The sequence below is a fragment of the Myxine glutinosa genome, chromosome 5, assembly GCF_964187855.1.
Source record: "Myxine glutinosa chromosome 5, kmMyxGlut1.1, whole genome shotgun sequence".
Lineage (NCBI taxonomy): Eukaryota > Metazoa > Chordata > Myxini > Myxiniformes > Myxinidae > Myxine > Myxine glutinosa.
The window spans coordinates 198,608,907-198,632,871 of record NC_136265.1 but is presented as its reverse complement, the minus strand read 5'-3'; the positions used below and the strand labels follow the sequence as shown (position 1 = coordinate 198,632,871).

General features: G+C 45.8%; 1 protein-coding gene across 1 annotated transcript in view; it reads left to right on the top strand.

The window, feature by feature from the left end:
* LOC137416817 (ER lumen protein-retaining receptor 2-like) overlaps positions 1–23,635 on the top strand; it is a 25,823-nt gene extending 2,188 nt beyond the window's left edge. The window contains exons 2-6 of the mRNA XM_068102468.2: positions 548–648; positions 17,776–17,934; positions 18,112–18,364; positions 22,827–22,889; positions 23,214–23,635. Of these exons, the coding sequence (XP_067958569.1) occupies positions 548–648; positions 17,776–17,934; positions 18,112–18,364; positions 22,827–22,861 (548 nt within the window). The 3' untranslated portion in view covers positions 22,862–22,889; positions 23,214–23,635. The remainder of the gene's footprint in view (positions 1–547; positions 649–17,775; positions 17,935–18,111; positions 18,365–22,826; positions 22,890–23,213) is intronic.
* Positions 23,636–23,965: the final 330 nt, after the last annotated feature.

Here is a 23,965-nt window from a genome sequence, read left to right as displayed (position 1 = left end):
CCCCTCAACTAACCCCCCCTTCAACTACCCCCCCCCCTCAACTACCCCCCCCCCCCTCAACTACCCCCCCCCCCCTCAACTACCCCTCAACTAACCGCCGCCCCCTCAACTAACCCATCCCCCATCAACTAAACCTCTCCCCCCTCAAAACTAACACCCCTCCCCCCTTAACTAACCCCCTGCCCCCACTCCAAGACTCCACTCAAAGTTTAGGTAAGCGCTGTACCTGTCTGTGCTCGTTGCAGTTTACGCTGGGATGTAATCGAGGCACATGCACCTATACACCACCCTGCGTTCATTCATTCCCCATTGAATCTGTCAAGTGACGTAAAATGCTCCCAATGTTCCATTCATTGAAACCGCATTACCATCAATGGTTTTAATAATAATAATAAATCTTTATTGTCCCATATTCAGGGCAATTATTCTTTGGTGACACCTGAGTTAACCATCATTAAAACAAAGAATGTCCAATCACACAAAACACAGAATGTTTAAATGTCCAATCACAGAATGTTTAATACACGTTTTATTCATTTTCCTCAAGGCATATCTGGAAAGAGCCAATTGCTGTTCGCTCTGGTTTTTACTACTCGGTACCTTGACCTCTTCACCACCTTCATCTCCTTCTACAACACGACCATGAAGGTACGTACCGGTATTCAAACGTTCACTTTGTTTCTGTGCAAGTGTCGGATTTGGCCATGGGACCGGCACAAGATGGCCTGCTCTTCTCCAAAGATATTGCCATTTCAGATCGAGCCCCGACGAAACCTATGGATGGGAACCTGCCGAAAATGGACCGATTTGGAAAACTCATCACAATATGTTCACAGAATGGGGGATTATGGGATTAAGCGGGGGCTGAAGGGGGGGGCGGGGTATCCACCACCCTCTGTGGTTATTTATCTTTATTATTATTTTTTTTTGTATACAAGATCGAGGCTCGTGGAAGAGCTAACATTGATCACAACAAGCGTTACGCCTAGGTCCCCCGTCGGTGAAGTGATGTGAGTTGACAAAGTGGAAGACGCAAGGCGGCCATCTTGGATTTTGACGTGGCGACCCAATTTTCAATAGCGTTTTTCCTTATGCGTAGATACACCCACACACCAGATTAGAAGTTAGTAGTTCGTTTATTTTTCAAGATATTCCGCTCACAAGGTTCAGACATATATATGGTGGCGGCCATCTTTGATTTTGACGTGGCGACCCAATTTTCAATAGCGTTCTTCCTTATGCCTAGATACACCCACACACTAGATTAGAAGTTGGTACTTTGCTTATTTTTCAAGATATTCCGCTCACAAGGTTCAGACATACATGGCGGCGGCCATCTTGGATTTTGACGTGGCAACCCAATTTTCAATAGCGTTTTTCCTTATGCGTAGATACACCCACACACCAGATTAGAAGTTAGTAGTTCGTTTATTTTTCAAGATATTTCGCTCACAAGGTTCAGACATATATATGGTGGCGGCCATCTTGTATTTTGACGTGACGACCCAATTTTAAACAGCGTTCTTCCTTGTGCCGAGATACACCCACACACCAGATTAGAAGTTGGTACTTCGCTTATTTTTCAAGATATTCCACTCACAAGGTTCAGACATACATGGCGGCGGCCATCTTGGATTTTGACGTGGGTTGCACCCACACACCAAATTAGAATTCGGTCCTTCGCTTACGCACGCACGCACGCCCACACGGACGGACGGAGGGGAAAACCATAGTCCCCCTTTCGCTCCACGGTGCGATGGGGGACAAAAAAGACAAACCAACACGTAAAACATATAAAGGGAGCGGGAGAACAAGATGGATAGCAGGGACATCGGGAGATCTGTGGGAGGGAGAGGGCTTGGGGGAGGAGGCATGGGAAGGGGGGGGGAGGAGGCATGGGAAGGGGGGGGGGGAGGAGGCATGGGAAGGGGGGGGGGAGGAGGCATGGGAAGGGTGGGGGCAGGAGGCATGGGAAGGGGGGGGGGGAGGAGGCATGGGAAGGGGGGGGGGGGATTCCTTCGATTTGTTCTTATTTTATTCTAGGATCTATGGGTTGCAGTGGAGAAGCTGACACGCACACACAAACACTCAACTGTGAGATGAGCCAAACATCGGCATTGAGCTTGGGGGGTGGAGAGGGTGGTATCCGGGCGCTCTGGGTACCAGCAACGTTACGACAATGGCAAATGCCTTCCTTTCTTCCACTCGAATGTGATGTATTTGGGTCCATGTTCCCTTTTGGTACTACGCTAGTCTATGAACCTTCTGCCCTCTTGTCATTTACCTCCTTCACGAATCGAGATTTCTGATCAGAGCAAGCACTGGCGTTCCTGGGAAAACGTTACGTCACGGAGTTTGCTGATCCTGACCAAAGGTTAATCCAGGCTGAAATTTGTAATTTGTTCAGGATGCCGGGCGATCACTTGCCTCCTCCACGTCGGACACCGTGGCCTCTTTAACATCCATCTAATGCTAGAATGTCACCGGAAGTCTGCCACAATTTGACTGAACCACATAAATGCGAGGGTCTCCCAGTCTCGCGTGTCCCTCCAATGGATGGCGCGCACGTTCATGGATCGATCGCCCTGCATGTGAAACGCCACGGTGATGGGATTCATATCCAGACGGGACAGCTCAAAGGTGAACGTGCATAACCTCTCGAGTGTTCCAGGCCTTCAGTGGAAACGAGCCTCATGACTCATGAGTCATGGCAGAACCATCCAAAACTTGGCTTTTTGGGAACAGTAAGATTTGTGTTCATTCCGGAGCTTCATTTACGTTCATTTTCAAATCGGTTTGGCTTTTGCTTTTTTGCAATTTGGCTCCTTTCAGCAGGGCTGACACAGATTCTTCACTGCCGGTTTGGGGACCACTGCCTGTCCGCGGAAGGAAAGCTACCTGTCTGCCGAGTGATGCCAGAAAAACGAAAATTACTGCCACTCACCCGCAAGAGACGCCCGACGAATCTATACGTAGTGTGTTCAAAAAGTATCCGACCTTTATTTTTCGTGCGTAAAAAAAAAGAAGCTAGGGAGGCGTTGATTGGTGCACGTATGTAGGCGATCCTAATGCACACGCGTGAATTTTTTCCCACCTGCAGAAGCTGTCATTCGACGGCAGACCGCCGATGAGTGAGGACATGTAAGCGAGCGCCGTCGGATTTTCGTTTTTGACAAAATGACGGAAAAACTTGAACAACGCTACTGCATCAAATTTTGTGTTTTTTGGCCTCGGGGATGTTGGATGCTTCCATTGTGATGACTGCAACTTGGTTTCTGGGTCGTACCCATAAACCCAGGACTCATCGCCAGTGATCACTGTGTTGAGGAAGCTGGGATCGCTGTTCACAGTCTCCAGCATGTCCTGTGCGATCTCCAAACGGAGTTGCTTCTGCTCAATCGTTAGCAGCTTTGGTACGAACTTCGCTGAGATTCTCCTGAAGCCCAAATCCTCCTTCATAATGGAATGAACGGTGTTGAATCTTGCGGATCGTTTCCACTTGGGAATCGCCAAGCTTTACACAAAATTTGATGCAGTAGCGTTGTTCAAGTATTTCCGTCATTTTGTCAAAAACGAAAATCCGACGGCGCTCACTTACATGTCCTCACTCATCGGCGGTCTGCCGTCGAATGACAGCTTCTGCAGGTGGGAAAAAATTCACGCGTGTGCATTAGGATCGCCTACATACGTGCACCAATCAACGCCTCCCTAGCTTCTTTTTTTTTACGCACGAAAAATAAAGGTCGGATACTTTTTGAACACAGTAGTATATATATAATGGAGCAAGGGTATACATCACGATATGTATCATCTACTCCAGAGGCAGATTCAGGATTTTGTGAAAGAGGGGTAGAAGGATCCAGGAATGAAGGGAGCAGGGTGCACTCTCGCCCGAATGCTACGAGCATGAAGCCATCAAAAGGCTTGGGGTCTGGGCCCCACTCAAGGGGCCCGGAAGCTTTGGGATTTCAGGTGCTCCAAGGTGCACTCTTAGTAACGACATTGGTTACATGTTGGGAGGGGCGGGGCGAACCTTTGTTTCGATTACAGTATAAAATACATTTCATGTCTTTTTCTTATTAATTTTGATGTGATCGAGATGGAACCTGTCGAGCTTTGTCAACTTCAAATGACATCACCGACTCGACAATCCTTTTCTAATTAGCTCCAAAACAAAACATGTTTATTGTAGTAATTACATCGTAGTATCTGAATTAGTTCAGGAACTCCCGAGGATGGATTGTTCATGAATAGTCATGAGTAGTAGAACCTAGTCACGTGAAAAAGTAAGTACACCCCATGTAAAGTTTTGACTTTTTCAACATATTTCAACATACAGCTATTTGATCTTCATTTCAACAATATTGATAGATAAAGGTGATATAATATAACAAATATCATGAAACATTTACATTTTGTAGTCCATTGTATAATTTAAATAAACATAAATGCAAATTTCGCATGTGGAAAAAGTAAGTACAACCTTGGCTCTAATAGGTGGTATTGCCCCCTTTGGCAGAAACAACCTCAAGTAGGCGTTTCTTATAACTGTCTACCAGTCTCTGACATCGACTGGGAGAAATTTTTGCCCACTCCTCCATGCAGAATTCTTTCAGCTGTGCGATGTTTGAGGGGTTTCTTGCATGCACAGCTCGTTTCAAATCCCGCCACAACATCTCGATGGGATTTAGATCCGGGCTTTGACTTGGCCATTCCGGAACCCTCCATTTCTTTCTTTTCAGCCATTCCCAGGTGGATTTACTGGTATGTTTAGGGTCATTGTCATGTTGCAAGGTCCACCTTTGGTTGAGCTTCAACTCTCCGACAGATGGCCTCACATTATTCTCAAGCACCCTCTGGTACAATGAAGAATTCATAGTGGATTCTATGATGGTGAGCTGCCCAGGCCCTGATGCAGCAAAGCTGCCCCAAACCATAATATTTCCACCACCATGCTTTACAGTTGGTATCAAGTTCTTGTGGTCAAATGCTGTCTTTGGTTTTCACCAAACATGTCTTCTGGTACTGTGGCCAAATCGCTCTACCTTTGAATCATCTGTCCAGAGCACATTGCTCCAGAAGTGCTGGTCTTTGCCTCGGTGTTCATTGGCAAACTTTAGTCTTGCCCTGATGTTCTTTCTGGACAGCAAAGGTTTCTTCCTGGCACACCTCCCATGTAGATCAAATTTGTGCAGCCTCTTTCTAATGGTAGACTCGTGCACTTTGACATCAACAGTGGCAAGAGCTACCTGTAGGTCCCGTGATGACATTGTGGGGTTCTTAGAGACTTCTTTCAGCATCTTGAGGTCTGCTCTCGGGCTGAACTTGCTGGGGCAGCCTGGCCTGAACAAGTTGGCAGTTGTTTGGAATCTTCTCCACTTGTAGATAATCTTCCGGACAGTCGAATGATCGATTTCAAATTGTTTGGAGATCTTTTTAAATCCCTTCCCAGACTCGTAGGCATCTATAACCTTCTTTCTGAAGGCCTCAGAGAGCTCTTTTGATCGAGGCATGGTGACACCACACACTTCAACAACAAAGAGCAAACCAAACTAAATGTCTGAGGTTTAAATAAGACAGGTTCCTCCAAGATGCTCTCTAACGATGTTCTAATCATTTGCACCTGAGCTGGTGCACCTGATTCTAATTTTAGGTATTTGAAGTAGTGATAAATGTAGGGGTGTACTTACTTTTTGCACATGCGAAATTTGCATTTCTGTTTATTTAAATTATACAATGGACTACAAAATGTAAATTTCATGATATTTGTTATATTATATCACCTTTTTCTATCAATATTGTTGAAATGAAGATCAAATAGCTGTAAGTTGAAATATTTTGAAAAAGTCAAAACTTTACATGGGGCGTACTTACTTTTTCACGTGACTGCATGTAGTAATCAGAAACGGTTCCCCCTTCATAATGTGTTTGTTTGTGAACTTACGTAAGTGGTTCTCATTACACTTTCCAATGTGTGTGTGTGTATGTGTATATATATATATATTGTTACGTTTGTTGGGGGTAGGCAATAACTTAGTCCAGGTAGAATGCATAGAATGCATAGAATGCATGTGCTCCAACTGTGGTGAAGAAGAAGAAACCTCGATGTATCATAAGTAGGAAATTAGTGTCAACCGTATGTCAGGTAAGCTTATATCTTCGTCCCCATGAGTGGGGTGGGGTTTGCCAATTAGCGAGGGATTATGGGTAAATTAATCCCCTGTATGTAATTGCCTCTGTAATCGTTTCCTGTGTTCCTTATGACACCGCACTACACACCATAGCCAAAACCAAGCAATCGATACCATAATTAATGACACCAATTAAAAACCAACCACAAACCAGGCATCGAACACTACCGCTGGTGCCGCAGCTGCTACATCACCACCTCAATCAGGCTGGGCCATGGAGCCACGCCCCGAAGAGCAGTGATTGGTCCAGGATTTGATTGGCACAAGGACTGGTAAGATGGAACTCGCTGATAGGAGCGGACACGGAGATGTCGTGAGATGATGCCAGAGCATCAAGTACAAAATAATCGGAACGGTGGCCAATTTTTCTTCTCGTTCTGGATCCCATAGCGAATGGTCGCTTGTTGATCTTGCGAAAGGAAGATTCATCACGAACAGTCGGGTCCCGACATTTTGTCTCTTTCGTCTTCTTTCACTTTCCTCGTGGCTTTTTCTCTTGTATTAGGGTGCTCCGGAGGAGGGACATTCTTAAAGAACAGGGAGATATGTGATGCGCTCTTGAGTGAGGGACATTCATTGGGAGCAGCCACGATTTGTATCTCTCGGCTGCTGGATCCGGTGGTGAACGGTTGTGTTCCGACATCTTCATCGCGATCGAGAGGAGGAGGAACTGCGGACCGAGAACTGCTGTTTCCCGCGCAAGGGCGACGAGGAAGAGCGCAGCTGGGCGAACGAGGGTGCGCGAGGCCTAGATCGCGCCCACGTAGTGCAGCCTGGGGTTTTCGCGCGCAAGAACGTAGAGGCCTCGGACGATTTTTTGATGATTCCTGACGAGGTTCAGGAGCTGCTCAGAGCCAAGTGCCACACAAACACGTATTTATTTTTTAGTTATATTTCCCTTTGTCTGTATGGGAGCGCTCCAATTAGGAATCACACTTTTATTTTGTGACCGGCATTTTCTTTAATAAATCCGGTATTTTTGTACATTTTAATTCCGTGTCGGTTTGAGTTGATTTTTTGCAGGGTCGAGGCTGCTGGGTGGACCCGTGAAAGTAAGCTCTTTGGCCTCCCTCCCCGCGCGTATAACGAAAGTCCGCCATTGAATTGAACGCCTCGGAGTTAAGGCTCGTTTGGTCATCTGTGTCACCCTGCGGTGTTCGCCACAGGGTAGTCACACACACACACACACACACACACACACACACACACACACACACACACACACACACACACACACACACACACACACACACACACACACACACACACACACACACACACACACACACACACACGCGTCGGGCTCGGCCATATTTACTCTCAAACCACTCGTCTTGATATTCATTTGCACAATAGTTACTCGTAGACCATAGTTACTCGTAGACCGAAGATTTGATCTGTTCTTAGGCGCCATTACATGGCGTGGCAATACAAGGGGCAATGTTGTTTTTTTGTTTTATTTATTTTTACCGGTAATGAGTACAACAACAAACAACAACAGGCATTTTAAGGCCATTTTCCCTGCTAGAGCAGGGGTTAGCCTTGCGGGCCCCATGACAATCTTCTACACTTTGCCCTATTTTCTGCATCTCCCCTTGTTAACTAACCCCCTTGCCCGCATTTCTTCTTGCACCACCTTCAGCCAAGTCTTTCTCGGTCTTCCCCTACTTCCTTCTACATTCATTTCCATCACTCTTCTCAACCAGTCACTTTCATCCTTCCTCAACACATGACCAAACCATCTCAAACTGTTTCTTTTCACAGCATCCATCACAGGCTCTATTCCCATCATCTTTCGCAATTCATCATTTGTCTTCCTCTCTCTCAACGATACTCCACACATCCATCGAACCATTCGCATTTCCACCCTTTCCAGCCTTCGTTCCTGCTCTATCTACGTTCATTACCCATGTCTCGCTCCCATAAATCATAACACTTCTCACACATGCAGCATACACCTTTCCCTTCAGCTTCAATGAGACTCCCCTCCTCGTCAGCACGCCACTCAGTTCCCGAAACTTCTTCCATGCACATCTCACTCTAGCAACCGTGGCCGAGTCTGATCCACCTTCTCCATTCAGCATGTCTCCGAGGTAGCAAAATGTTTTCACACCTTCCACCTTCAGGCCGTCTCCACGATCCAACTCAACATTTCCTCCATCTGCAGCTCCGCCTGTACACACCTTACACTTAAATGTATCTGCCACACTGGTTAATTAATGACCCTCTCAGACCACTACATTTTTGATGAACCCACTCAGCGCACATTGTACATTGAATGGAGTTCACTCCGACACCCTTCCCGCACACAGCACACGGCCACTTCCCAGTTCTTTCCACCTCACCACATGCTTTACCACTTGCAATCACCTTCGTTTTTCCGATATTCACCTTCAGACCTTTTGTCTCCATACATTCCTTGCACTTGTTCATCTTCTCCTTCAGTCCATCCATACTTTCCGCAATCAACACCAAATCATCTGCCCACAACTTCCATGGTAAACCTGCCTTTACATTCTGAGCCAGCACCACCAACACAGCTACAAATAGTAGTGGACTTGGTACCGACCCCTGATGCACTCCCACCTTCACCTCAAACTCACCACTGTTCCCGGCCTTCGTACTTACAGCTGTGCGCACTCTTTTGTACATTTCCATCACTACTCTGATCAACCATTCCTCCACTCCTAACTTCCTCAATGCCCATATCACTACTTCACGTGGAACCCTTTCGAATGCTTTCTCCAGATCAACAAACCCAAGAAAAAACTTCTTCCTCTTCTCCATGTACTTCTCCTGCAACTGCCTTACAATAAAAAGCATGTCTGTTGTTCCTCTTCCTGGCATAAATCCAAACTGCATTTCGTCGATCTTCACTTTCTTTCTTATCCTCCTCTCCAACACCCTTTCCAATACCTTCCATTCCATGCTCCAATAACTTTATCACTCGATACGAGGCACAGTCCAGAGGGTCACCTTTCCCTTTGTATAGAGGGACGAGGGTACTCAGTTCCCAATCTACTGGAATGCGGCCTTCTTTCACCACCAGATTACAGATCTCTGTTATTCTCTTCACTCCCCAACTTCCCACTGCCTTCAACATATCTCCCACAACTCCCGTCAGCCCTCCTGCTTTTCTACTCTTCATTGCTTTTATAGCTTCCTCAACTTCCTTCTCAGTTATCTTCTCTGCCGGTCCTAAAACTGGGTTAGTCTCGATGTTGCCGTCCCATTCATTCTCTGGATTCAACAGCATTTCCATATATCTCTTCCATCTTCCTTTAATGCCATCTGGGTCCACAACGATTTGTCCCACTTTTTTTTCTTTTTTTTGTAAACAAGATCGAGGCTCGTGAAAGAGCTAACATTAATCACACAAAAAGTCAAACCGACACACAAAACACAAAAAATAAGGGGAGCGGCAGACAAGATGGGGAGAGAGGGGGAAGGACACAAACACAACATTTGTTTTGCTGCATTTGCATGAAGGATGGCTGCAACACAAGCTGCATTTGCCGCTTTGCCGTGATCAACCTTGGCCTCGTGATCGTCTTTTTGCTCCTGCCTGCCCTCTGCTTGGTCCCGGCTCTGCTCCTGGCTTCACCTACCTGGCTCCTTCGTTTCCTCGGGCCCGCTCTCGTGGGTTGGGACCATTGTTTCACCTCCTCAACCTTGGCCTCGTCTCGTCTCTCTGCTCCTGCCTGGCATGGCTCTGCGGTACTCCGCCGCAAGGCTCCTTCTGCTCAATACCCGCTCCACCCCATCATGCATCTCTGCCATCAAATCAAATGGACTCCTCCGACGACCCAGGGACATTCACCGTGGCTCCGGTCGTAAGTTTGTTTATTTGCAATCAGGTCACTCCATCCCCGTCCTCTGGTCGGCTCAGCGCACTCTCACTCTTCGTCCCAGCGCACCTGGTCACAGCAACACACACGATCGCACCTCCTGCCTACGAACCCTGGCTAAATCACCTGAATTCATCCCTGCTGTTCAAAACAACATCAAGCTCACCCTGTTCAACACCCGGTCCCTCAACAACAAATGCCTCATCCTGAACGAATACATCCTGGATAACAAACTGGACTTTCTCTGTCTCACTGAAACCTGGCAACAACCTCTGGACTACTACACACTCAACCTCACCACACCCAATGGATATTCCTACGTCAATAAACCACGCTCGGAGGGCCGAGGTGGTGGAATTGCCGTTATCCACCGTCAAGACATCAAGACCAACCTCATCTCCATCTCATCTGCTCCATCATTTGAACACCTGGCTTTTATACTCTCTGGTCGCACGCAGTCAGTCATGGCTGTCGTCTACCGCCCTCCCAAACCACACCCATCATTCCTGTCTGACTTCTCCTACTTTCTGACCCAGCTATGTTCCCTCTCCCCCTCAATCCTCCTCCTTGGTGATTTCAATATCCACATGGACTCCACTGACTCCACAATAACCACTGACTTCACTGATTTACTCACCTGCTTAACCTCACTCAACATGTCGACTTTCCTACCCATATCCGTGGTCACATTTTGGACCTTGTCTGCTCCACTGGATTAAATTTGCACCATCTCTCTGGCTCCGACATCACCCTCTGACCACTCAGCCATCACTCTGACCATCAACATCCCCGCCCCAACACCAAGGCATTATCGCACTATCAACTTCCGTAAGCTAAACGCTCTTTCACCTACCTCATTCTCATCCACCCTCTCTGAAAAAATGTCCACTTCTCCCTTCATTGACCTCCACACCCCTTCCGACCTCACTGACTACTACAACCACACTCTCTCCTCCTGCCTTGACCAGCTTGCGCCTGTAAAAACCAAAACAGTTTCTTTCACCCATTCTGCTCCCTGGTTTACCCCTGAACTCCGCCTGATGAAAACTCATGCTCGCCAACTTGAAAGACTCCGCAATAAAACGGGTCTCACAGTTCACTCCCAAGCCTACAAGGACCACCTACAACACTACAAAGATGCCCTCTCCCGCGCCCGCTCCGCCTACTACTCTCAAATTATCCACTCTGGCTCCGGAAACCCAAAAGCACTCTTCTCGACAATAAACAAACTCCTCCGCCCCCTGAACACCACCACCCAGTCATTCACAGTAGACAACTGCATCTCCTTCCTCTCTTTCTTCCAACGCAAAATTGACAACATCTACAACAGCTTGACCACCGCCGCACCCGCTCCCCATCCAACCACCTGCCCCCCCTTGTCCTGCCATCCCCTGTCTCGGTTCTCCCCAATCTCCCCTACTGACCTCTCTGAACTCCTCATAGGAATGAAAACTGCCACCTGCACTCTTGACCCCATCCCCTCCAGCTTTGTCAAGGCCTCCCTCCCTGCTCTCTCTCCACTTATCATTGCAACAATAAACTCCTCCCTGTCTACAGGCATCGTCCCACCTTCCCTCAAAATTGCTGCTGTTACCCCCATTCTAAAAAAAACCTGGTCTAAACCCTGACACCCTAAACAACTTCAGACCCATCTCCAACCTACCCTTTCTGTCAAAAGTTTTGGAACGCGCTGTAGCCACTCAACTCAAACATCATCTCTCTGCCAATAACCTGTATGAAACATTCCAATCCGGATTGCGCTCCAACCACAGTACTGAAACTGCTCTCCTCAAAATCGCCAGCGACCTTCTCCTCTCCTCTGACGCTGGCAACCTCAACATTCTCGTCCTCCTCGACCTCAGCGCTGCCTTTGACACCATCGATCACACCATCCTCCTCACCCGACTTGAATCCACCTTTAACGTTACCGGCACTGCCCTCTCTTCGATTAAATCATACCTCTCTGACAGACGCCAGTTCATCTCCATCAATAACTGCAAATCCCCCACTGCTCCCCTCCCCCAAGGTGTCCCCCAAGGTTCAGTTCTTGGCCCCCTCCTCTTCATCCTTTACCTGTCCCCCCTCGGTCACTTAATCCGCCGTCATGGTCTCCAATTCCACTGCTTTGCCGATGACATCCAGCTTTACATCTCCACCAAGTCCGTCTCCACCGACACCCACTCTATCCTGACAAACTGCATCACTGAAATAAAATCCTGGCTTCAAATCAACTTCCTCAAGCTTAACTGTGATAAATCTGAAATAATCATCATTGGCCCAAAAACGCTCACAAAATCCACCCATATCTTTGCCCTCAACATCGACGGTATCCCAGTATCAACCTCCCCTCACATCCGGAATCTTGGCGTCATCTTTGACCAAACCCTTTCCTTCGACAAATACACTAAACAGATCACAAAGTCAGCCTTCTTTCACCTGAAAAACATTGCCCGTCTCCGCTCATCCCTCTCCTCCACGGCTGCAGAAACCCTCATCCACGCCTTCATCACCTCCCGTCTGGACTACTGCAATAGCCTCCTTTATGGTTCACCCTCAAAAATCACCAATAAACTCCAATACATTCAGAACTCCGCTGCCCGTCTACTCACCCATTCCCGGACCCGTGACCACATCACCCCCGTCCTTTACAAGCTTCACTGGCTCCCCATCCCCCAGAGAATCCAGTACAAAATCCTCCTCTTGACATACAAAGCCCTCCATAACCTGGCCCCATCCTACCTGGCTGACCTCCTCTCGAGACACACTCCCACCCGCAACCTCCGCTCTGCTGGTACCAACCTCCTGACCCCCTCCATCCGGACCAAATTCAGATCCTGGGGGGACAGGGCCTTCTCCATCGCTGCTCCCACCCTCTGGAACTCACTACCTCACACCATCAGAGACTCCTCCTCACTCACCACATTCAAAACATCACTAAAGACACACCTGTTCAACACTGCATTCAACATTCAACCCACAGCATTTAACCCCTGACTATCTCTTCTCCTTCTCCCTCCTTTTGCTTTAAATATTTCCCTATTGATTCTTGTCTTTTTGCAATTGTTGTTTTCATGTATTGTTATGCATTATGTTTCCCACTCTGTCAAAGCGCCTTTGGGCTTCTGGAAAAGCGCTATACAAAATAAATGAATTATTATTATTATTATTATTTGAGAGCAGGGACATCGGGAGAAATGTGGGAGGGGGAGGGCTTTGGGGGAGGTGGGAGAGGTATAAAACATATGAACACTGCAAAGACTTCCAGGAAAGAAGTTGGAATTTCAAAAAAAAACTATCTGGAGTGAATTAGCGGGGTTAGAAAAGATCAAGGTTTTGTATGGGGGAAGATAAGAGATGGTGGTAAACAGCTGTTTTAAAGACCTGGAGGGAGGGGTGGGATTGAAGAGAGTGACGGAGTTTGTTCCAGAGGCGGGAGAAAAGGGGAATGAAAGAGTGAAGGTGAGCAGAGAGCCTAGATTTTGGCAGTTTAACCATAAGAGGGTTGCAGGCAGATCTTGTGCAACCTGAAGGAATATTGGGGGGACAGAGCACAGAGAGAGCTGGGGGAGCAAGGCCGGAGAGGAGTCGGTAGAAGACAGAAAGACCACCAACCTGCCTGCGGTGAGTGAGTGAGCGAAAGGCCCTCGGAGTTAACTTCATCGCAGGAGATTCCAATGATTCTGAAAGCTTTGATTTCAACAGCGTGAAGCCGAGCTAGGTGTGAGGCAAGAGCACCAGCCCAGAGGGGGGAACAGTATTCCATTGAGCTGCGGATGAAAGCCTTGTATGTGGTGAGGAGCTCAGGTGTGCCAAGGAAGGACTTCACACGACGGAGGATGCCCAGTCGGCGACTGGCTTTGGAGGCCAGCTTGGAAATGTGGTTTTCCCAAGAAAGATCATGGCAGATAGTGCGACCCAAAAGCTTGAGCGACAGAGCAACTCAAAAGCTTGAGCGACTTCATCCTTCAAGCAACTCACCCCCATCACATCGCACCTTGCATTTACTGGTAATGAGTACAACGATGAGTTTTCAAGTCATTCCATCGGGCACTTCATGTGTACTCGGGGTGGGTGTCATCAGAGGCAGCTAAATTAGGCAAATTCCAAAGGCAGCTAAACTATGCAATTATAAAATAATATTGTAAAAAATGATGAAAGACCAGTGAGGTACCCATGCTACGCACAAGTAGGAGCCCTAAATCTCAAAAACAAAATGTTTTGAGAAATTTTATGAAAATTCCCACCAACTTTAGGGCACGTGCAGGGGCCCCAAAAGCTGCACACCGTGAATGTGTTTACATGCGGAGAGAGAGCAGCAGCTTTGTACAGGTGGAAACTCAAAATCATAATTGTATTGATAAATTTGTGAAACCTCCCACTCCCATAGGACAGCTGCTGGGACCCCAATAGGTCCCACAGAAAGTTTAGCGGGGCTAGCCCCAAAACTGATGAAGTAGTTCGGGGATGGACAGACAGTCCTGCTTCATTATATAGAAGACTAGCAAAGGTACCCAGTGTTGCCGGGCAAAGCTGGGTCGCTTCGCTGACAGGAATATCAAGAGGTTGGGACAGAGAGGGGGAGGGGGGAATGGGAAGGGGAGTGGGGAATGGTTGACGAGTTGGTCTGCAGATAGTGAGGAGGATGCAGACTGCCGATCTGAGGGATGAGGTATGGAGCGGCAGAGATTGGAGTCATCAACAAAGAGATAGAGAGGATTTTCCAGAGAGTCGGCGAGATCATTGATGAAGACCAGAAAAAGCACAGGGCCCAGAACACAGCCTTGGGGAACTCCAGCCTGAACAGGAAGGGGAGATGAGAGAAACCCATTGACTACGATCAGAGAGGAAGTCTGCAAGCCATGCGTGGAGATTTCCATGGATACCATAGGAGAGAAAGGGGAAGGGAGTGGGGGGGAGGGAGCAGGAGAATGAGCATAGGGAAAAGCAGGAGGATATTGAGTGGGTATCAGAAGGAGGGGTGCACAGGAAGCAGGAGGAGAGAGACGGGAGAGTGGGAGAGGTAGAGGGAGGGAAGGGGGGAGTGGAATGGAGTGGAGTTTAGTGTAGGAGGGAGGACGGAGAAGAAGGGATGGGGGAGGGGTTAGCAAAGATAATTATCTATTACGACACCCGGAGACTCTTAACCTGAGCTGAATTTCAAAATTTAAATTGTGGAATTGAGCTTAGAAGCAGTTTCAATTGCTTAAAAAATAATAATAAAAAAAACATTCATTTGTTCCCTGGCTAAAATACACCAAACACAAAAACGGCAACAACAAAGATTTACCTTGTTGATAGAGTTCTTTAAAAGCAAAATGCAATTCACCACATCAAGCACACACCTATGCCTTGCCATCTAGAACTCAACAATGGGGTGGGTGGAGTTTAACTTCCCCTCTCCCTCCTCCCACCTCACTGCTGTCAACTATCTTGTCTTGCAAGCGAACCAACATCGAAGAAAAGCACTCAAGAGTCAAAGTTGAGCATCAAAGTCATTGCAAATATTTAACCAAAATGACAAATAAGGCAAATGGAAAGGTAAGAGAATGGGAAAGGTAGAATGGTGAAAGTTAAGTGAATGGTGAAAGGTAAGGGAATGGTGAAAGTTAAGGGAATGGTGAAAGGTAAGGGAATGGTGAAAGGTAAGGGAATGGTGAAAGGTAAGGGAATGGTTGAATTACCAACAGAATGTAGAGCGCTCGCAAGCGACTTAAGCACTACAACGAAACGGGTAAGGAACGGCTGGCATGGCAAACGATTAGCGATTCGTATTTATGAAGATCAAACATTCGATGAGCGCTTTGAGTTCACTTGTCCCGTTGCTTTACTCATTGAAATCCTCCCATCATGTTAATCGTTCATTTGATTCAATCTTTAGTTTGATTTATTTTGCCTTCCTAACTCCGGAGATTTCCCCCATGGAGTGTCTAGGCACGACTGTGGAAGCCTTCGCGTCGATCCCGCTGGTTAATTACTTTTGTTGCACTCAATAAGGTTACACTTTAGGCACATTCTTTAATCTTTTCTGCACTCAATATAATTGTTGGAAAAGTAGAAAAAGTTTTTAATGCTTTGGCAATATGGAGAAGGAGGAAGGACAGCCCTGCTTAAAGCTTAGATGCAAGAATCAGCAATTTCTTCAAATTTATGGATTTCACTCCCGATTGACATTTATTTAGTCCTGGAGATCTGATCCTCAAACCTGAACACAGATTTGATCATATACTTTAATCCGTGAGAGTAGATAGTGTTTCCAAGGCAAAGCACGTTTGAATAGGCGGAAATTATGGATTTATGGAGGACGTACAACACAACACACACACACACACACACACACACACACACACACACACACACACACACACACACACACACACACACACACACACACACACACACACACTTTTGTTATTATTATAATAAGTATGACATGCTGAAGTTAGACAGTAAAGACCATTAATTACATGGTTCCCAAATGGTGGTCCATGGTCATTTATTTATCGCTGACCTTTGCTGGCCCCTGTTGAGAAAAAGGTTAAGAACTACTGCCCGAGAACAATGGTTCCCAACTGATGGGTCATATCAAATTTCCGAGGTGGGTCATGGAGGTTCGTCATACGTACGATACAACTATGCAATAATTGAAGATTTTGTGATTCGCTTGGAGGAGAGTGTGTGTACCTCTTGGTCCTAAAGGTATGCACACACTTCTAAGCAGGATTTGAATCCTGACTCGGCTATAAAACTGCCATTCTGGTGTTTCATATGCAGGGTGATTCATCAATGTGTGCCGTCCCTCGGACAAACATTAAATTGGGCGTCCCATCTGCCAGCATTATTTGGTGGATGTCAAAGATCCCATGGTGTACTTCGCGAAGAGTAGGCGAGTTATTGACAGCAACCTGAACAAATGCATAATTCCTGCCCTAATCAGCAGAGGGCATTGCATAAGCAGCACAACCATACCCCCAATCAATGATGCTACCCCACGGCCTTGTGCTGCATCTGAAAGCAGCAGCTACCCCAGCCACGTGCCAAGTATCACGACACTCTCCATATCCAGGATGTCTGCTTTAAGCTGCTGCCTTGTTTTATGGGGATGTGGACATCAGCTTAAGCTTTCATTTGGTACCAGCTCAAGGTTTTGTGCTAAATCTTGGTGACGAGGCATTTGGACAAATGTAACTAGAAAGGCATTCGGTAGAGCGCATACCTCCGCCAGGCTGAACAGTTTATGGTTTGTATCCCACTGATAGGCCGGATCTGGATTCAGACCTGAACCAAAATCTAATCGGCTTGTTCTTGTCACCTACCCAACTCATCCACCAAGTTTAGTCATAAATCGTCCGTAACCTTTTTAAATATCATGTTATAGATCGCTTTTCGCCCGATCTCTCAAAGGTGAGGAATCGCTTAAAAATTAAATTACTCTCCTTTCCGAATCCATATTCAGATCTTCACCAAAATCGAATCGATTCGTCCTTGTCACACACCCAATTCGTTCACCAAGTTTCGTCCGAATCCGTCCACAACTTTTTGAGATATCTTGTTCACAGACAGACAAATAGACAGTTGGGGTGAAAACATAACGTCCATCCACCTTTGGTGGCGGAGGTAACTCAAAAGGTCGCTCCAGTCCCAAAATACGGTTGACACCTGGTTATATTAGTTGACTTTTTTTACAATTTCAACTTCAAGATGTATAGAGAAGTTGCCAAACGTTTCTCATTCCTCAGGTGGTGTACATTGGCTTCTCATATGCCACACTATGGATGATTTACTACAAGTTCCGTGCCACATATGACAGCAACAATGACACATTCCGTGTCGAGTTCCTCATCGTGCCCGTGGGAGGCCTCTCCGTCCTAGTCAACCATGACTTCGCTTTGCTGGAGGTACGACACACACACACACACACACACACACACACACACACACACACACACACACACACACACACACACACACACACACACACACACACACACACACACTCGTAGTTTCAGGTGAAGCCGCTCCTCTCATCCGATAACATTTCGGAGCTTCCGCTTTAACCTTGGTTTCACCTGCAGATCTTATGGACATTCTCCATCTACCTGGAATCGGTGGCCATTCTACCTCAGTTGTTCCTTGTGAGCAAGACTGGTGAGGCTGAGACAATTACCAGCCACTACCTGTTCGCGCTTGGCCTTTATCGGGGTTTGTACCTTTTCAACTGGATCTGGCGGTACTACTTTGAATCTTTCTTCGATCTGATCGTTATTGTGGCTGGCGTCGTACAAACCATCTTGTACTGTGACTTTTTCTACCTCTACGTCACAAAGGGTAAGTCGGTATGACTGAGTTCCTGTTTGGCATTTCTGACACCTGCATGAGTTTTGTAAACAAAATTGCTCTGATTAGTCTAATATAATGATTTATCATAACTACCCTGGTGTTGTCACCCTGGTGTCAACTGGTCAACTGTTAACTGTCAACTCCCATGGTGTCATGTCAACTACAGTCAACCCTGGTGTTGGGCTAGCGGCTAGGGCATGGTGTCAACTGTCAACTCCCATGGTCAACTGTCAACTACAGTCAACCCTGGTGTTGGGCTAGCGGCTAGGGTGCCGGCTTAGGATCCTAGGATCCTGGGTTCGAATCCCGGTCGATCGCTGAATTAACACCAGGGGGGTTGACTCAGCCTGTCATCCTTCCGAGGTCGGCTAATTGAGTACCAGTTCACTGGTAATTCCCTGTTTGTCGTTAAAGGCGGCAAAAATGGTTGGCGTCAGGAAGGGCATCCGGCCGTAAAACATCGCTTCAAAAAGGGGACCAAAAAAACAACAACAACCACGGTTCCCGAAAAAGGCCAACCCCCGCTTTGCGGGGAAAAATGGCCTCTAAAGGTGGTTTTTTATAACTACCAATTTGATGACATTTTCTGTATCACGGTTTTGATGACCATCTCGATTCTAGACCATCCTGACAGCAAACACACATTTAGTACACTATTATAAGGTCAACTCGATATTTAACTCGTAACATTCGACCCAAACAAAGCCAATGGAAATTTGATGCAAAAAAACCTGGGCGGTGTATAATCAGCAGACGCCTACACCAGAAAATGTACACCCTCGTTTCTTCGGCCCACGAGAAAACCAAGACGGCGGCCATAATATTTTGTATGGGTGCCATGGTGGGTGAAGTCTCGTGACAAATGTGGGTGGGGTCTGGCAGCTGGCCCACCAAGGGGTGCACTTTTTTTTTTTTAAATCGACCCCCAACCAAAACCACAACAATCGCAGCAACAACCATGTAGCACTCTTCGAGACCTGTGACGTTGTAACGCTAATACATTTACTTAAACAAAGAATTTCAAAGTTGTAAAATGTAATGTCCATTTAATCATAAAAAAATCCTTTTAGCAGGACTTGGAGCTATGGCAAGAAACTTGGAAAAGAGGGAAACAGCAGAGATTCTTCAAAGAAAGAGAGCTGCCACCTCCCACCCCTCCCCCCCTTCAAATAAGTGTTTCGGCCTTTACCTTTCCAACATTATAAGGGGCATGCACCACTGGAGTCATGACTCTCCCAGTGTTCCTCTGCTGTTTTGCACATGTTGACTCAGAGGCAGGATCGAACCCCTAAACCTCTAAAATTGAAGGAAGCTAATGTGTTGTCTGGGATTGTTGTGGGGTTGGCTATAGGTAGTTTATAGGCCAAGTCTTTCACAGACTGGCTGCCCAGGCTTGACGCTCTACTGAGTATTTAGGGCAGGAATTTGTAACTTGTTCAGGATTCCGGCGACAGCTTGCCTACTCTTCGCGAAGGACACCATGGGAGCTTTAACGTCCACCAACTAATGTCGGCAGATGGGACGACCAGTTTAACATCCATCCATTCACCTGTTCACCAAATTTCCTCCGAATCCGTCCACAGCAGGAAAGGCACACGAATTTAACCCTGCATGTGGAACACCAGGATGACAGTTTAGAGCTGGGAAGAGATTCAAAGCCAGGACCCCTGGAGTCTAGACCATCCTGCCAGCCAAATCCTGGTCATATTCTAGACCTATAATTGGGATTGCACTTCAGTTATACTTTGGTGCTCAGGTTTTTTTTCGGTCTCGATCCTCTTACGCTTGCTTTTGTAAACTCCTTTACTTTGAGTACAGTATTGGCCTTTCCTACTGCTTTGCGTACTCTTTGGAGTATCTTCTCGAGGACCCTATAATAACACCGTGCCTATCTTTCCCTATGTAAGGACACTTCACACAACGATAGAATATGTTGCAGCGTCTGTCTAACCCTGCATAGGACATTTTATCTTCATCTATCTTGGACCACAGCACTGAATATATTTAAGATGGGAGCCGATCATAAGCGGCTCCAATATAACTCATCAGAGCCATATATCACTCCAAGTCAGCGATCTTTGAAGTGCGTCATCCCAAGCTGCCCATCGGCCTTGCTGAGCCTGCTGCACAACTTTATGCATTTGCAAATGAGCTTCCTCATTTTGGATTACCATGTCTATTTTCTCATTTTTACCACAGCCGTGTATCGAATTCACCAAATCCAAATCCTTTTGTACTGGTCCGTATGGCCAATCACTTCTTTCAATTGCAGTGATTGCTTCGCTGCTTCTTCTGCTTCCTTAACCGAAACAATGTCGAGGTTATTATTTGGTATGCAGCCTGTGGCTGCTCGATGCACCATTGCCGGGAGTGTGGCAGTGCTGCTGATGCAGTGCCCTATTTCCAGTAGGCTGGTACTCATTTTGCTGACCTGGGAAGGATGGCAGGCTGAGTCAACCCACCTGATGTTATTTAACGGATCGACAGGAGCTCAAACTCAAGATCTTAAACCAGCCATCTTAACCGTTAAGCAAACACTTTTATTTAATGTAACGTTACTTAATGTAACGGTTCCAATTGTACCATTCTTATTATTCTACGCCAACAGGAACCCTTTGGAATAAAGTGTGACGGAAACAGAAAATTACATATACAGTAAACTGTTAAATAACGCGGGAGTTGCGTTCCTGGAAAATGGCGCAATATTCAAAACCGGGATAGTTAAAACCAGTTTCCAATGGGGATAAGGGGGTTAGGTTCCTGGGCTTCGAGAAAATATAGAGGTAGGGGTGGGTGAGAGCCAAAAATAAAAATCTCAATTATAAACTATAACGGCACTCAGTAGATCACGTACCTCAGCCAGGATGAACAGTTTACCTTTTGTATCCCACCGATAGGCCTCATCTGGGTTCAGTCCTTCAAAACCTAATCGGCTTGTTCTTTTCACCTACCCAATTTATGTACATCCCGCACAAATGTTTTGAAATACTGTATACTATATATCATTTTTTGGCCCAATCTTTCAATGGTGAAAAATCACTTTAAAATTCCCGGATCCGAATCCATAATCTAATCATTTTCAGTGGCGGAGGTAATAAACATGCACAATAACTACAAATCACTTTACAATGAAGTCTCCTGCTGTGTTGAAGCAGATCAAACGTTCAGAAGCGATTAAACTTGCCCCTCAACCCCACCTCTCCTCCCCCTATTAATCTCTTAAATAGTTTTCCTTTGTAAATCTGTATTTTTTTAAGAAATCTTTCTGCAGTTCCGTAAATCAAGGAATGAATAACATTAAAACAATCACATTTGTCTATCACCATGAAGGCCTCCTGGTGTGAGATAATCACAGGTCATCTCAAAAACCCCGATAGGTCCAAATTGAACCCCATGATACCGAAATCTGTGAGAGATTGCTGTGATTGGCCAAATTGCACACTTTTTAAGGGTTTAATGTATGGTAAAACTTTGAAGCAATAGAAAACAAGACCGAAATTCTAAGTGGCATAGCCAGGCTTATTTGATACTTTAATTGAAGAGGATATGACCTGGGTGGGGTTAGCAGTTAGCAAATAAGTATTTTTTTTTTTTTGACTTCAGGCATTGGACAACCAGTTCATGAATGACTTGGGTTAAAAAAAAATGGTGAATGGTAAATGATGAACCAATAAATTCCACATTCCTGTGCCCCCTTCAGTCAAACGTTGACAACACGTTCTATCTTCATTCCAAACAGCATCATTCATCATTCCAATCACAAATTAATACTATAGTGTTAATATATCAAAATATAATGTTAAATCACGATTGTATTGAGATATTACCAAACCAGCGAACAGTCGTCATCTGTTCACTTCCGGATTCGGGAGCAAGGTCCGCGTCGATCACATTTCAAATTCATAATTGTATTGAGGAATTTCTGAAACCTCCGACCTACCTTACGACACCCGCTGGGACCCCAAAACGTTCCACAGGATGTTATTATATTTCCTTTTAGTAAAATATGCAACTGTAATGGTTACTAAATGCATCCCCATCATGTGACCAGATCCTCAGCTCTGATTGGTGTATGTTTGTGGGGACACACGGACAGACAAACCCTGTTCTAGACGGCATTGCCCTACGGGCTACGCCATAAAAAAATGGAAGAAGCACACAAACAACAATAACAACGTGTGATAAAATGTCCTTTTTTTGCGTGTTTTACTTTATTTTACATCCCCATCGAGACTCACAGATAGAAGTGCAATATGTTTGTGAAGTGCATCATGCTGTCTTTCCATTGAACCAGTCAGTGAAGCGACGGGCCTTGTACGGTCTGATAATTATTTTGAAACTGTGGGGCCACTTAGATTGTGTATCAAATGGAGGTACTTTTTTTTTTTTAATGAGCATCATGTACATAAATATACGATTCATTTTATCTCACATTATGTTTCCTTTACAGTACTAAAAGGCAAGAAGCTGAGTTTACCAGCATAAGAGAAAGAAGAAGAGGAATAAGAAAAAGGTGCAACATTTTACAGTCCGTTGACTCGTCCCCAACCATCTCACAATAACTACAAACGTTCCTCTACGATAGAATGTAATTTGTATCCAAAGGCTCGCACGGTATTTGATGCTTTTCATGCAATTTGGGCCGCAGGTTTGAAGTGGTACAAAATGGAGTGAGCGCCGGCACTGAAAGCCACGGATTGATTATGTTACCTTTGTTGTTGTTTTATTTGCTGTTTTTGTTTGTTTATTTGCTCCACATTTGCTGTTACCTTTTATTTTATGGGTACAACTCATGACATGTTTAACCAAACACCTTTTGCCCTCTACCACCATGCAGTCAAAGTAGAGGATGTCAGTGTTGGAGACTACAGCACTTGGCACCAGTGTTGCAGAGAAGAGGAAAGAATTTCTTTCATTCCTTCCCCTTGTTCAACCATTTCTTCAACAATGAGGTCATATTTACCAATGGTGATGTCTGCAATTAGGTTGGTCAATGGCTCGGCTAGCAAATCTTTGGCTTATTAAACTTGGGGCCCCCATGTGGTTTAGCGATGAAACTGCACATGATGTTGTGAAGGTCAAGTTTTAAGTTCCTTTCCTGTGACGACATTACTGACTGTCCTTTAAACGAAGGATAAATAGAAATGAGGGCAGTAGTCCATGTTGCAAATCTATTTTTTGCGGCAGAAATGAAAGTGCTCCGTTCTCAAGCGCTCGGTTTTTAATACCATAATTATTTCCATAAAGGACTCTCTTTAATGCTGTTGTTTTGCTTGGTCAATGGGAATTTTGACTCGTCTTTTTATGAACTGCTAAATAAGGAAAGCCTTTTTTTTTTTTTTTTTTTTTTTTTTGGACATCAGTGTATATGCAATAAATGATTCAAAAGAAAAACAATACTGCGTACCTGTCTCATAACGTTGCACACGGAGTCAACCCTGACCATCAGGAGAGAAGCAAGGTTGGCGAGGTCGGGGAGGATGGGAGTGTCATTGAAGCTGAAGGGAAAGGTGTATGCTGCATGTGTGAGAAGTGTTATGATTTATGGGAGCGAGACATGGGTAATGAACGTAGAGCAGCAACGAAGGC